General features: G+C 36.6%; 1 protein-coding gene across 2 annotated transcripts in view; it reads right to left on the reverse strand.

Annotated features, from left to right (window-relative positions):
• ADGRL3 (adhesion G protein-coupled receptor L3) overlaps positions 1-15,667 on the reverse strand; it is a 563,380-nt gene that overhangs the window by 260,348 nt on the left and 287,365 nt on the right. For both annotated transcript variants that reach the window (XM_082390059.1, XM_082390060.1), the window contains one exon: positions 274-354. In XM_082390059.1, the coding sequence (XP_082246185.1) occupies positions 274-354 (81 nt within the window). The remainder of the gene's footprint in view (positions 1-273; positions 355-15,667) is intronic.

The following is a 15,667-nucleotide window of genomic DNA, read 5'->3' on the forward strand; positions in this document are numbered from 1 at the left end:
GGTTGGTTTTCAACTAGTCTTCCACTATGGATCCTCATTTCTTATTTGGTTTACAAACATTTCTCAAAACAATATTTCACATCTTATTATAAATAAGACTTATTCTTTCTGTTATTCTATTCCTTACACACCATTTTCCTCCTGTTTTTTAAATAGGTACTGCATTGTAAGATACATATTTATAGTTATCTTTAATTTAATTAATTGTCTTCAACAAAGAATGAATAAATTTCTTTTTCTTTAAACTAAAAAAAAAAAAAGAATACAACTCACCTCTAACAGGGGGTCTTTCTAGCTCAGAGTCAAGGTGAATTGGTGGAGAGATGTATGGTACCTGTCCATGATGTGCCTGTCCTGTGGACCCAAAAATAAATGTTAAGATATTATAATTATGTCTTTTTACATTTTTTTGGTTTTATGATGTCATACATCTCTCTTCACACTGAATTACTAACCATTATAGAGTGCAGACAGATCTATCCAAACACAGAATCATTATGTGTCATCCAAACATCAACCAATTAAATCAGTCCTTCTTAAGCCATCTACTTTTGTTGTTGTTGTTAAATCACAAGTTTATTGTTGAGTGACGCTTTAAAAAATACAATAAAAATGATTGACAAGAAAAATGAAATGCAAAAACTAAAAACAAAGACATAAAATACAAGTCCCCATTTTTCATTATTAAACAGACATTAAGTACTCTATCAATTTGCTTTAAGTGTTTCTAAACATTTACTCTTAATTTTTGCATTTATTTCACTGCAGATCAGTAATAAATGGTCTGCAGACTGGCATCTATGTCAGATAACACTTTGAATAGCACTGATTTAGATAACTTTACAACCCTAATTAATTTATACCTTATTTTTATGATTACTTTTAAACTTTTTACTTATTATTTGAGTAGAAAACTACTCCTACTTGCTTATTGTATTTGATGAAAAAATAACTAACCACAATATAAAAAAGCAGGTAGATGGATTCACTCTCTGCTTCTTGTAAAGCATTCTGCCAGCTCACTTGCATATCTGTAATACATTTTCTGTCTCATGAGTTAAAGTTGATTTGAAGGACTAGACGCTGACTGAAAAAAATTGCTAGCTTCAAAACAAAAGAGTTTTCTAATGCTCAAAGTAGCTATAGCTTGTATACTGATAATCCAGTAAGCAATTAGGATTTTAAGGCAAGAAAGCATAATTACAGAGTTCAATTTCTAAAGCTACTTTATAGAAAGAAGGTTTGGGTAAAAGTACAGAACCCACCGCTTTCTTTCTATAATGGGAATATGCAGTTATATTTTATACATTTACTATAGCAATCTACAGGGCTGTTAATCTCTTTTCCTAAACAAGGAAAGTTAACGATACATAGATTATGATAACAGTTAGAGTAACCTTCCTGTTTCAAGGAATATTCAACTTGTAATAAACTCTGCTGATTTCTCTTATGAGGCACATTTCAAATAATTAATATGGCTCCCTGTTGATAGTAGCTGTTATTGCTCCCAGCATTTTTCTAGCTAACAGCAGACACAGTGGAGAGGCTGTAATATACAGAGCTCCTCATAATGGTAACTAAGAATATTATGCTTTCACTGGTCATGTTTCAGTGGAATACTAAAAGCACTATTATAAAAGAAATGACAGCGACTGTGCACCGCTAGCAGTCCATGTGTAATATAGTTTATTAAAAACTTCAGATTATCTTAATTATAAAAACACCTGATGTTTACCTCTGTGGCATACTTGGTTGCAAAAACATTTTTACTTTTAAGGTCTTGTGTCATTACAAATGAATTGGTTTGAAACTTTATTGATCATGTAAATGAAAATAAGAATCTTTCACTTTATAGTGGTTCAAAATAACATCAGCATACAAAATCATATTGATTTCATGTCAAACCAAGGAACATGGCTTTTACTACATATTATAATAATAACCACTATGCATTCATACATACATCATCTCCTTTTATGCAACCAATATCACTATAAGGATTTAAAGGTAGGTAATACATTAGTACACACACATTTTTAAATCAAAGATACAAGCAGAGGAGACTAAGTAACTAACATGCAGATAGTAAACAGCAAGGCCAGTCATATTTTGACTTCAAATTTCAAGTGGTTTCACCTATATCATAATATTTTTCTCAAAGAAGGTATATTAAACCTGAAAATAATGCGTATAGATTTTAGTGATTAAACTCTGACAAGGAACTGCTTTTGGAACTGTCACCTCTACATTTATAATGAAGTAAACAGTCCCTTTAAATGCCACATTTGCCTTTGTTCTTGGGATAAGCATGTAACCTCAACAGTGCTCAACATGGGTACCTATTTAGGCAGCACAAGTTCACAATGTGTATATCCCTAAGGGAAAATGGGGATATCAAAGAGGCAGTGGAATGGAATGGGGGTTATTGATGGTCAAATTCTGAACCGGGTTTGCCATAATTTCCATTCTCTCTCCAAGGAGAAATCTAGCAAACTGCAGGATGCAGGATGGCAGGGAAAGTCACAGTGGTAGGCATTGACGGGGATTCTAAGCCTTAGAGAAAGGTGAGAAATGCGGTAATGGATTCCAACCTGGTAACTGAAATTTCTGATCTACAGAATAAAAACTAGAAATTATGGAGGTTGTTGTTGATTGATTAAATTAACCAAGTTCTTAAAAAGATTCCTGCTACACTTTAGATCAGTGGTATTCACACATTTATCTCCACAAAAACACATAAAAGGTAAAAAAAAAACAAAAAAAACATTCTAGTAGGCAATACTTCTAACTAAGGATAACTAACTAATAGATAAGAAATCTAAGGCAACAACTCTCAGGGTAGTAATCTGTCATCATCAGGAAGGGCATATGGAAACATGGGGAGATGCTGTGCATAGTTTGAAAAAAAATTCATTGTCTCTCAAAGTCCCACCCCCCTCATAAAGAATTACTAAAAAAAGGAATTTGGCCAAGATGGGGGAGTAGGAAGACCTTGAGCTCACCTCCTTCCATAGGCACACCAAAATCACAACTATTTTCAGGGCAACTATTGATGACAAAGACTGGAAACTAGCAGAAAAGATCTTCTACAACTAAAGATATAAAGAAGGAACCACAACGAGACGCGTAGGGGTAGGTGGAATCCTGATATAGTCAAGAGCCATACCCCTGGATGGGTGACCCACAAGGGGGAGGATAATTACAATTGCAGAGGTTCTCTACAAAGAGTGAGAGGTCTGAGCCCCACATTAAGCTCCCCAGCCGGGGGGTCTTGTACCAGGAAGACAAATCTCCAGAACATTTAGTTTTGAAGGCCAGTGGGGCTTAGTGTCCAGAGAGCCAGAGGGCTGTGGGAAATAGAGACTCCACTCTTAAAGAACATACGCAAAATCTCACATGCTCCAGGACCCAAAGCAGAAGCAGTAAGTTGAAAGAAGCCTGGGTCAGACCCACCAGTTGATCTTGGAGAGCCTGCAGAAGAGGCAGAAGGCAACTGAAGCTCACCGTTGAGATAAAGACACTGGTGGAAGCCATTTTGGGGAGCTCATTCTTCCACGCGGACACTGGTACTGGTAAATGCCATTTTGGAATCTTCCCTCTAGCCTATTAGCACTGGGACCTGGTCTGCCCACCAGCTTGTTTGCACCAGTACTAGGAGGCATCAGGACAAGTAACTAACTGGGTGAGGCTGCCTTAAGACCCCCTGAGCCCACAGCCATCTCAGGACATGGCCCTGTCCACCAGAGGGCCCAGGATCTGGGCCTACATACTACTGCACAGACACTAGACCTGGGAACCCCCAGGTCTCTGCAGCCAGAGACCCTGGGTCCCAGCCCTGCCCATCAGCAGCAGATACCGGCCCCAGGACCACCAAAGCCCTGCAGCCTGCTTTGTCAGGACCCAGCCAACCCACCAAAAGGCCAGCACCAGCCTTAAGATCACTTGGGCCCTGGCCCTGCCCACCAGCACCAGCTTTTTTTTTTTAATTAATTAATTAATTAATTTATTTATTTATTTTTCGCTGCTTTGGGTCTTCATTGCTGCACATAGGCTTTCTCTAGTTGTGGTGAGCAGGGGCTACTCTTCATCGCGGTGCGCGGGCTTCTCACTGCGGTGGCTTCTCTTTGTTGCGGAGCACGGGCTCTAGGCATGCGGGCTCAGTAGTTGTGGCATGCGGGCTCAGTAGTTGTGGCTCACAGGCTCTAGAGCACAGGTTCAGTAGTTGTGGCACACAGGCTTAGTTGCTCCGCGGCATGTGGGATCTTCTCGGATAAGGGCGTGAACCCGTGTCCCCTGCATTGGCAGGTGGATTCTTAATCACTGCACCACCAGGGAAGTCCCCCCAACACCAGCTTTGTGACACCTTGGGCTCCTCAGCCAGTGGCCCAGGATCCAGTCCCAGCCACCAGAGGCTTGACACCAGATTTGGGTCACCCCAGAACCCACAGCCAGCCATGTCAGGAACCGGCCCACCTACCAGCAGGCTGACAGTAGATCTGTGAACCCCAGCCCTGAAACCACCCACCCCAGAACCTGGCTCTGCCCACCAGTGGGTCAGTATTAGCCCCAGGACCCTGTGGCATTCTGCAGTGAGCAGCCTCACGACCCAGCCCTGCCAACCAGCAGCTCCCAGCTTCCGCAGTGTCTGGCAACCAACTGGACCAGGGGCCAGCCACACCTACCAGACCACCCACCATAGTCAGCCCTCCATAACAGAAGGATCCATGCAGCCCACAAAGGGGACATCCCTAGAGTATATAGTTCTGGTGACCAGAGGGAAGTGTGCTGCTGGGATGCACAGGATGCCTCCTACAAAAGGCCACTTCCCCAAGGTTGGGAAATGTAACCAACCTACCAGATACATAGAAATAAAAACAGCAAATTAGGCAAAATGAGGCGACAGAGGAACATGTTGCAATGGAAGGAATAAGATAAAACCTCAGAAGAAGAACTAAGTGAAGTAGAGATAGGCAATCTACCTGATAAAGAGTTTATTTTAAGGTAATGATCATAAAGATGATCAAAGAACTCAGGAGAAGAATGGATGAACACAGAGAGAAGTTGAACAAACAGTTAGAAGACATAAAGAAGAACTAAACACACCCGAAGAATACAATAACTTAAATAAAAAATACACTGTAAGGAATCAACAGATTAGATGATACAGAAGAACAGATCAGTGAGCTGTAAGGTATAGTAATGGAAATCACCAAAGCTGAACTGAAAAAATAGAAAGAAATGAAGTCATTTTAAGAGGTCTCTGAGACAACTTCAAGTGTACTAAAATTCTCATCACAGGAGTCTCAGAAGGAGAAGAGAGAGAGAAAGGGACAGAAAATATTTGAAGACATAGTAGCTGAAAACTTCCCTAACCTGGGAAATGAAACAGACATCCATGTACAGGAAGCACAGAGACTCCCAGACAGGATCAACTGAAAGAGGATCATGCCAAGACTCATTGTAATTAAAATGACAAAAATTAAATATTAAGAGAGAATATTAAGAATTAATGCAAAATAATAGTAATAATAATAAACTCCAGTTAAAACCATAAATAACTTTCATAAAAATTTCTCTTGGACTTTATGGTGAATAATATTCAGCAAAAAATGCAATGCAAAGTGGGAGCTCAAAAAGAGCATAGAGAGGTAAAAAGCATGACAAACACATGTTTTAAAAATATGACACATTTTCCACCATATTTGACTGTCTTATACTAGTCTCACCTGGTCCTCATAACCACAGCTTTGTATATCTAAATATGTGATGTGCTCTTTTTACTTTTGTCCTTACTTTTCCAAATTAAAAAAGATACATATCTGCTTATTTTTCCTTCTGAATTTTATTGCATTTTTTTCTAAATTTTAAAGTAAAAAATCATATTGAGATTTTATTAGAATTACATTAATTCTATAAACCAATTTGGAGAATAAATATTTTAAATAGTTTGTCTTTATGTATTTTAAATGGATTGCTTTTTGTTTGAATTGCTTTTTTTTTAATAAATAGGAATAAATTATTTTTGAAGTTTTCTACATTTTGGTTATAAGAATATTTCATTGTGTAAGTATTCTATTTTCCCCATTTTGAATAAAATCTCTAAATTTTCTTGATGACTTTCATTTAGCTTTTTTGACCTTTATTGTTGTAATTATTAGTTATTGAGTCTACCTTACTAGCTCCTTAGAGCTAGACACACTGATAATAATATTTTGGTGAGGCCCTGTGATCTTTGTTTCTTGTAAGAAGTATATTCCCAGGTTAAGATTCATCTATAGACTCTTGTATTTAATTATTTTGTGCTACAGAATTTAAATTTTAAAGATTGAATTTATAGGACATGCATTTTAGGGGACAGAGTTTCCTGGTGTTGCTATTCACATGTCATTTTATCTTTAAGTCCCTACAAAGTAATTACCAAAGGAATAAGCATTGCTTAATGACAGATTTCATAAAAGAATTACAAAGAATTAAAAAGTGGGAGGAAAAAATGCTTCTTGGTTCATTGCTTAGGAGTCTAGAAGAATAATGGCAACAGGGTAATGGGTGGGTAGCTTATGAATTAGATTTTATTCAATTTTTAGTGTAGGTAAATGATATATTTGCATGAAGATGTCATATATATGCATTTATATATATACACGTATGTACATACATACATGTATATATGTGTCCATTTATATGAAATATATACTGATATATAATTTATATATATATACAATTCAAATATATCATCCATTTCAAATATACAATTCAATGTTTTTCGTACATTCATAGATTTGTGCAACCACTACCACAATCGATTTGAGACTAATTTCATCACCATAAAAAGAAATTTGAAGTCTCTCAGCAGTCACTCCCCATTTCCTCCAAACCCACCCCAGTCCTGGGCAACCACTCATCCCCTTTCCATCTCTAGAGATTTACCTGTTCTGGACATTTCACGTAATTGGAATCATACAAATATATAGTCTTCTGTGATCAGTTTCCTTCATTCAATTTAATTTTAAAGGCTCCATATGGTAGCATGAATCAGTACTTAATTCCTTTATGCTGCCAAATAATATTCCATTGTAAAAACATAGCATATTTTTTGTATCCATTAATCAGTTGATGGACTTTGGGGATAATTTCCACTTTTTGACTATTATGAATAATTCTGCTATGAACCTTCATTTACAAGTTTTTGTGTGGACATATGTTGCATTTTTCTTGAATACACATACCTAGAAGTGGAATTGTTGGGTCGTATGGTAAACTCCATGTAAAAACTTTTGTGGAAATGTCAGTCTGATTTCCAAAGAAGCTATACCATTTTACTTTTCATTAGGAATGTATGAGGCTTCCACTATCACAGAGATGTTTTTCAGGGTTTTTTGCTTGTTTGCTTGTTTGTTCATTTTAAGGTGATAGTCTAGTTAATCAGGATTGATGAGACCTGAAATAATTAATATTAAGACAATTGTGAAATCTGGGAAGGGAATAATCTCCCCAAATGAACACAGAAAAATAAAGCATAGGGTTTGGGTCAGAAGTTGTACAGTTCATCCACATTGAGAGAGTAGAAGGAAAAAAATGATCTGGCCAAAAAAACGAAAACAAAGAAAGAGCTGCTCACGTTCTGAAATGAAAATGTGTGAACTATCCAGTGTTAGGTATGCCAAAGATGTAGAAGATTTAAGGATGCTGGTTAGTAGAACCCAAAAGGCCATTATGGATTTTGGAAAAGCCATTATTTTTCTACTTTCAATCTCTTTTTCAACTTTCATTTAATTTCTATTTCATTGAGGAATTCTGTGCAATTTCTACTGAAGTTCAAATATAGAAAGGACTTGACCGGCACTAAGTACAGGAAAAGGATTTTTTTTTTCCTCTTTCTACTGTCAATACTTTACTTGCACATCAGAGCACAGCAATACATTTTTAGAACCATAGAGTTTGGAGGGAGAAAGACATTTGATATCTTATAATCCCAAACCTACATTTTAAAATAAGGAAACTGACATCTCGATAAATTGGTGACTTTCAAAAGTCAAATCAAGGTGGTGGTTGTCAAGAGTGATGTCAGAGGACAGTAAGAAAGGGAATGCAGCTAGCCTGCAGAAAACTGCCCTCAACCCTCTCTTACTTCTGAAGCCTTACTTAGCAAGCAATTATTTTCAAGGTGTGTGGGCCATGAGCTTTCAGGTTGTTGACACATTAAAAGGGTTGAAAACTATTTATTTATAAAAATATGTATTTTTTTTTTTCGATTTGGCTATGTCTATAAACTAAAGGCAACTTAGCATAACAGGTAAGATCATGCCCAGGAAACAGAACTGCCAGTGTTGGTATTTGGACTCTGCCACATTTTAGCCATAGAATTATTAACCATATGTTATTAGCCAGCAACTATCAAGCTGTTTAACTTCTATGTGCCTCGATTTCCTCATTTGTATAATGGGGATTATAATAGCACTGACCTCACAGAGGTGTTTTGAAAATTAGATAAATGTATACATATGTGGTAATTAGAACAGTGCATGGTGTGCAGCAAAGCACTTAGAATTTTTAGCTATTATTATTATTAGGCTAAATTCATTCTTTCATTCATTCATTCACCAAACAATATTAACTGAGTGCCTCATATGTGACAGGTGCCTTCTTAGGCGGTTGGCATACATCACACAACAAAATAAATGATAATCCACACTCTTATGTAGGGGAAGACAGACAGTAAGTGTTTAACACAGTAAATATTATATGTGTGAGATGCTGAGGGCAATGGAAACAAATTAGAACAGGCTAAAGGGGATCTGAAGTGGGAGGGGCAGGTTGCAATTTTAAATAGAGTGATCGGGAAGGCCTAATTTAATTTCTATGAATAGATTTTGAAGAGTTCAAGAAAAGGCAAGAGATATTATCTGACTTTTATAGGAAATTGTAAAAAGATAAAAGTATAGATAAGAGTCCAAATCTAATTCTATTAATTAAGAATGAAAGAAAAAAATGTGCTGGTAGCAGATGCTTTTGCCTAACATTTATTTCAACCTTTACACATATTCATAGACATATTAATAATGACACCAATGACCAATGAGTAAAAGAAGACATAAATAAAATACGGTGATATGTAATTGGGAAAATGAACACAACTTTGTTCCTAAAGTAAAAACACATTTTACTACCATAAAGTCCCCATTGGTTTCTCCAGTTATACTATTTTTCAACTCAAATTTTCCTCATCGTCTATATAGTGCTGTAAACAAGTTTAATAGTTTATGGCCCTCCAGGCAGATTTCATGCCTTCTTTTCGTTCGTTTCCTTTAAATTTTCAACTTCTGATTTTAATTATTTCCTCTAGAGATATGACATTTCCCCCTCCTTAAAAACAATAAAATAGATCTCACATTTTTTAACATGGGGTTTTTAATGATATTGCCATTTTCCTTTTACAAGCTTTAGAATGATAGCAAGTTACATCTCTGCATTTCTCTGCCCTATTATAATAATGATTCCATGTGGAATGTGGAAACCTATACTAAACTACATTTAAGAACGGCATATGGGATTTTTCTAAAGTTTTTCAAATACTCTGAAAGTAAATGAGACTCCTCAAAAAAAGTTTAATTTTTTGTTGAAAATAATTTCAGCTACAAAAAAAATACCAGAGGTCAATGTGTTGGTAGTGCTGATGGAAAATTGGGTGTGCCTAACATTACAACAGCTTGCTTTTTTTGTCTTTAAATCCCAGTCTGACTATAACCATCTGACATCCAAAAAGTCAGCTTTCAGGTGCAGATATAAACACCAATCAAAAGTAATCATCAAAGAAAAGAGTTGTAAAGTTGTCAATTTAACACCTATCTTTTCACTCTGGTTTCCTTTTCCCCCTCCATCTTATTACTCACACTTATTTTCAGTGACTTTAGTAAAATATGAAGTAGCAGAGAAACCACTACATGCTTGACTTCTTATTGAGGATATAAAGTCATTGATGGAGGTACAAAGGTCACTGACGGGCTTCTCTCCAGTGGATATTTCTTGCCACAAAGAAAACAAATGGAGTAATTTGGAGCAAAGGTAACTTTCTTGTGTTTTGTGTGTGTGTGTGTGTGTGTGTGTGTGTGTGTGTGTGTAGTTCTTCCAGCAAATATTTCTTCAGTACCCACTCCCACTCTGTGACCAGTATTAACAACACCGTATGAACAAGATAATACAATGCTCCAAAGAGAGACTTCAGCTTAGACGCAGGGTTAAGAAATTGCAGGGAAGTATGATATGTACCTTGATAGAGGTGAGAGAAAAGAGTACAACAATAGCATCGAACGGAGGTAAGTGAAGTGAGGGAAGAACAGTACCTGGAGAAAGATGAGACTGAGGGAACAGCAATTAGTAGTCTAGTGAAAGAGTATGGCAGGCACGGGGAATCAGAAGGAATGATATGAGGGGATGCCTGCTGATCAGATAAGTGAGAGGGCTAGGAGACAGGGACCCACAAAGGAGGGTGGGCAGAAAAGATGATTAAAAATAATATAAAAATTCAAAAATGTACAAAAAAATGAAAGAATAAAAAATACATGTGAAGGGGAACAGAATATATCACCCCAAAGCATGCCACTCTGGCATATTGATTATTTTGAATTAAAGTTACTTGAGAAACAAATGGTACAAGAAAGACCCTCTGACCCTTCTTTGTCTCCCTGAAAGCAGGAAATAAATCTCCCATGTGAAAGGTATCCTCTCTGCACGAGGAGGACAGAAGGCATCGTTATCCCAGATAGGGAACTCAGGGCTGAGAAAGCTGCATAAAGAAGCCCTGTTACTTCTTCACTAATTTACTACCCCAAGTCCAAACCCCTTTGTCTTACAATGGTCAATTCTTTGAGTCATATTTTTTTTTGGCTCCAGTACAAACAAAATCAAATCTGTTTTTCTCTGGCTAATCTTTATGTCAATTTAATTATTAGACCAGCCAAAGAATTTAGAAGGGGAAAAGGGACAAGTTTTCCACCTTTACACATGTTTATCATCCAGCTTCATCAATGGTTAATTCAGGGCCTATATTGTTTCACCGTTCTCCTCCTATGCCTCTTTCCCCATCCCAGAAAAAGGGGAAGCAAATCCCAAACATCATATAATTTCATCTGTAAATTATTTGAGTATGTGTCTATAAAATATGAGTTCTTTAAAAACAACCACAATACCATTATGATACCTAAAAATTAGGAAGATACATTGTAAAATGAATTTAATGTAAAATTCAATGAAGCAATTGTCAGGAAGAAATCAGCCAGTCTGAAAGAAATGAAACCTGTTGGCCTGCAAAATACCTCATTGGTCCTAGGGCTGAAATTATGTTGGACTGAGGAATGTTTTATATCAATGATGAATTTCAGGTGCTCACAGATATAGAGGGGACTCTATCTTATAAGCCATACAAATGCTTTCCTTTCTTTCACAAGCATGAAAAACAGACTTGGTAGTTAAAACGATAAACACTGAATTTTGGAAGCATCACTTCAAAATTATTCCTTGAAGTCTCAAAAACCTATTGTAGCAAGCCTTACAAAAGTAAACTAGAAACAGAATAGAAAAAGAAAAATAAATCAGAGCATTTATCTTTCCTGAATTTCTAGTTTTTATAATTCTTCAAAAATAAACAGGAATGAACACTTTGGAAACTGAAGATCATAGTAATAAGAACAGTTATTTTCTAATTTTCTAAGAGACTAATACTAAGAAGCACCATGTGAGGTAAACATTGCTTCCCATTTTTAAAATGCAGTAACTAAAGCTTTATAAGGTTAAGTGGATTTTCAAAGGTTACGCAACAGTGTGTGTGGGAATCAGGTTTCAAGTCCAGAGACCATGTTCTTACTATGTAGCTTACTGCCTCCACACCCTATAAATAGACCTAGGAGGGTGGAGAGAGGCAAATATACTAAATTTCTGAAACATTAGAAATTTTTAGTCCTTTTCCAGGCTAACCTAAAATTAAGTGTTTACATTAATAAAAGACTAAATCACAGAACAATCAGGACTCTAAAATCACTTTTCTCAAACAATGAGCAAAACACTATGTTCTACGTAACACTAGGTTAACTGTATTAGCCTTCCCCAGACATTTTTTAAAATTTTAATGGAGGTCTTAAAAATGGTACGGGTCAGTAATACAGATCTCCTTGAATCATTGTGATTCCAAAAGCTGGAAAAAAGAAAAAAGAGGGCTTCCCTGGTGGTGCAGTGGTTGAGAATCCGCCTGCCAATGCAGGGCACACGGGTTCGAGCCCTGGTCTGGGAAGATCCCACATGCCGCGGAGCAGCTGGGCCCGTGAGCCACAACTACTGAGCCTGCACGTCTGGAGCCTGTGCTCCGCAACAAGAGAGGCCGTGACAGTGAGAGGCCCGCGCACCGCGATGAAGAGTGGCCCCCGCTCGCCGCAACTAGAGAAAGCCCTCGCACAGAAACGAAGACCCAACACAGCCAAAAATAAAAAAAATAAATAAATAAATTAAAAAAAAAAAAAAAGAAAAAGAAAAAAGACACTTGAAGCAGTTCTCCTCCCCACATGCACACTCACATCTTTCCTATTGTTTATCATCATTGTACTAAGCCCATGTTTTGCATACAGTAGAATGAGGAGAAAATATTTTACTATTGAAGTAGTTAATATTCAGCCCTATTCCACTGAAGGTGTGTATTCAGGGTGAGGAGCTGTGAAAAGCTAGTTTAGAAAAAACACAGGTGAACCTAATGAGCAGAACTGTGATGTTAGCATGAACACAGGGGTCAATAACTTCAGTTGGTCAATTAGCACAGGACATACAAGAGGCTGTTCCTAAGCCTCCTTCTCTTCCAGAGCAATTCTGATTTAGGAATTATAGCTTCCTCAGATATTTTGCTTATAGCTTATGGTAGATAGAACACTGGTCCTTCCTAATCCTCAGAATCTGTAAGCATGTTATTTTACACGGCAGGAGGGACTTTGCAGATGTGATTATGGTTGAGATGGGGAGATTATCCTTATGACAGTAGTTCTTGAAAGTCAAAAAGGGAGGCAGAAGAGTAAGTCAGAGTGGTGCAACGTGAGAAACACTAGATAAGCCATTGCTGGCTTTGAAGATGGAGGAAGGGGACCAGAACCAAGGAATTGGGGCTGCTTCTAGAACTAATAAAGACAAAGATCCTTTCCAGAGTCTACATAAAGAACTACTTTTAGCCAAATAAGACCTGTGTTGAACTTCTGTCTTAGAGAAATATAAAGTAATAAATTGGCATTGTTTAACCCTCTAAGTTTGTGGTACTTTGTTCCAGCAGTGATAGAAAACTAAGACACAATATAATAATTGGTCTTTATTTTAATTCTAAAAATATCCTTTTCATATTAAATATACTAATTATTTGAACAGCTAATACATGGATATGGTATATATTCAACTGGGACAAAATGAAAGCATCTAATCAACCTGATGGCTATCCACAGGCAATCTCTCTTTCCGGTATCTTGTGTACATTTCTGGAGTTATTCTACACCCTTATAACACACACACATACACACACTCTACCATATATTTATTTATTTGAATTGCTGCCATATTAAAACACACTGATATTCTGCATTTTGTCAAGACTGCTCTAGAAGACAGTTCTAGAGCTTCAACGTTTAACCACATCTTTCTAATACATACAAATTCTTGCATACATTATTAAGAATGTACCATCACCGGGGCTTCCCTGGTGGTGCAGTGGTTGAGAATCTGCCTGCCAATGCAGGGGACACGGGTTCGAGCCCTGGTCTGGGAAGATCCCACATGCCGCGGAGCAACTAAGCCCATGAGCCACAATTACTGAGCCTGCGCTTCTGGAGCCTGTGCTCTGCAACAAGAGAGCCCGCGATAATGAGAGGCCCGCGCACCGCGATGAAGAGTGGAACCCACTTGCCGCAACTAGAGAAAGCCCTCGCACAGAAACAAAGACCCAACACAGCCTTAAAAATAAATAAATAAATAAATAATAATAAAAAAAAGAATGTACCATCACCTAAAATAACACCAGTGGCAGAGATAGTTCTTTTAATCAGAAAGAGGAGATTACTTCACAAGGCAATGTAATAACTTGATGACTGCAACTAAATGATAAGCATAAAACAAAACTATATATAATGAGATAGACAAAACAAAAATCAAAGAGATAGAATAGTTTCCTTAGAAATCATCTAGCCCAACTGCTGTAATTTACAGGGGGAAATAGGCCTAGACAAGATATAGGACTCACGTAAAGTCACCCTCTAGCTAAGGGCAAGAGGTAGACATAGCATAATAGTTACATAACCCCTAGTTATGTGGTCTTTCATTTATACTACTCTGTCTCTTTATTTTTTTTTTAATTAGGATTTTTTTAGAACATTTAAAAATTCATAGCGAAATTAAGAAGGAGGTACAGATTTCCCATGTATCCTGTCCCCACAAAGGTATAGATAGCCATTATCAATGTCCCCGACCACAGTGGTACATTTATTACGATTGATGAACTGACACTGACACATCATAATCACCTAAAGTGCATATAGTATTAGGGCTCATTCTTGGTGTTGTATAGTCAATGGATTTGGACAAATGTACAATGACAACTGTCCATGATTATGATATCATATGAGTATTTTCACTGCCCTAAAAATTCTCTGTGCTTTGCCTATTCATCCTCTCTCCTCCTTTATTTCTCTTATTTTTATGACAGAAAATATAGAAAGTATAGAAAGTTTGTTGGCTAACGATTAGGGCTAGGAATGCTGCATTACAGGAAAATAAAAGTTTTGTATAAAAGGAAGATTTAGAGTTTATCCACTGTTATGAAATTACCTAGGTCACAGATTTACTGTGAGTATGAAATCAATAGTGACATAAAGATTACTAGTGTCTAGTACAGAATCAAGCTTCATTAAATGAGTTTAGTTCCTACCCCTTTAATAAATATTTCCTTTCAGGTTATTTTATTGCTGTGTTGTACATTTCTGACATTTTATTCATCAGTAAACAAAAATGATAAGTATAAGTAATGAAAAATAACTTACTTTTTAAAAGTTTTTTTAATATCTAATTTTGGGGAGGAATAAATTAAGACATGAGAATTTTGGATCAAGCTGGAATCATTCTTTGTCATGTTTTCCAGTACTCAGAATCTAATTGTGTAGTGGGATATTAAAATGTGGGCAAGCTTGGTTACTGATTCAAAATTTCTATTATGTATCACTGCACTTCTTATTAATATTCAGATACTTTGTGGTATTTTAAGAATATAGCAGATAATTCCGTGCAGGATTGTGATAATGAAGTATATATGATCTTCCTGATGATATATCTTTGTTCAAGAATGGGTCATTCTAAAATTGTAAATTTTTTAAATAAATTACTAAATGTTAGTTTTATAGCAGTTATTGATCATGGAACTTGCAAAGACTGAGTAAAATAACTCTTTAACACAAATAATGGCAAAAGAGAAAGAAACTGTGAATGAGCTTTCATTAATTTCCTTAATTACTCATTTATTCATTCAGACAATATTTAATGAGTGCCTACTATTTACTGGTACCAACTACTGGAAATAAGCAAGTAAACTGTTAACTCTTGGAACCTATAGTCAGAGATATAAATTATGGGATTTAATTGAAAAATCCACTTATTAAGG

The sequence above is a fragment of the Balaenoptera borealis genome (assembly GCF_965194805.1).
Source record: "Balaenoptera borealis genome assembly, chromosome: 4".
NCBI lineage: Eukaryota > Metazoa > Chordata > Mammalia > Artiodactyla > Balaenopteridae > Balaenoptera > Balaenoptera borealis.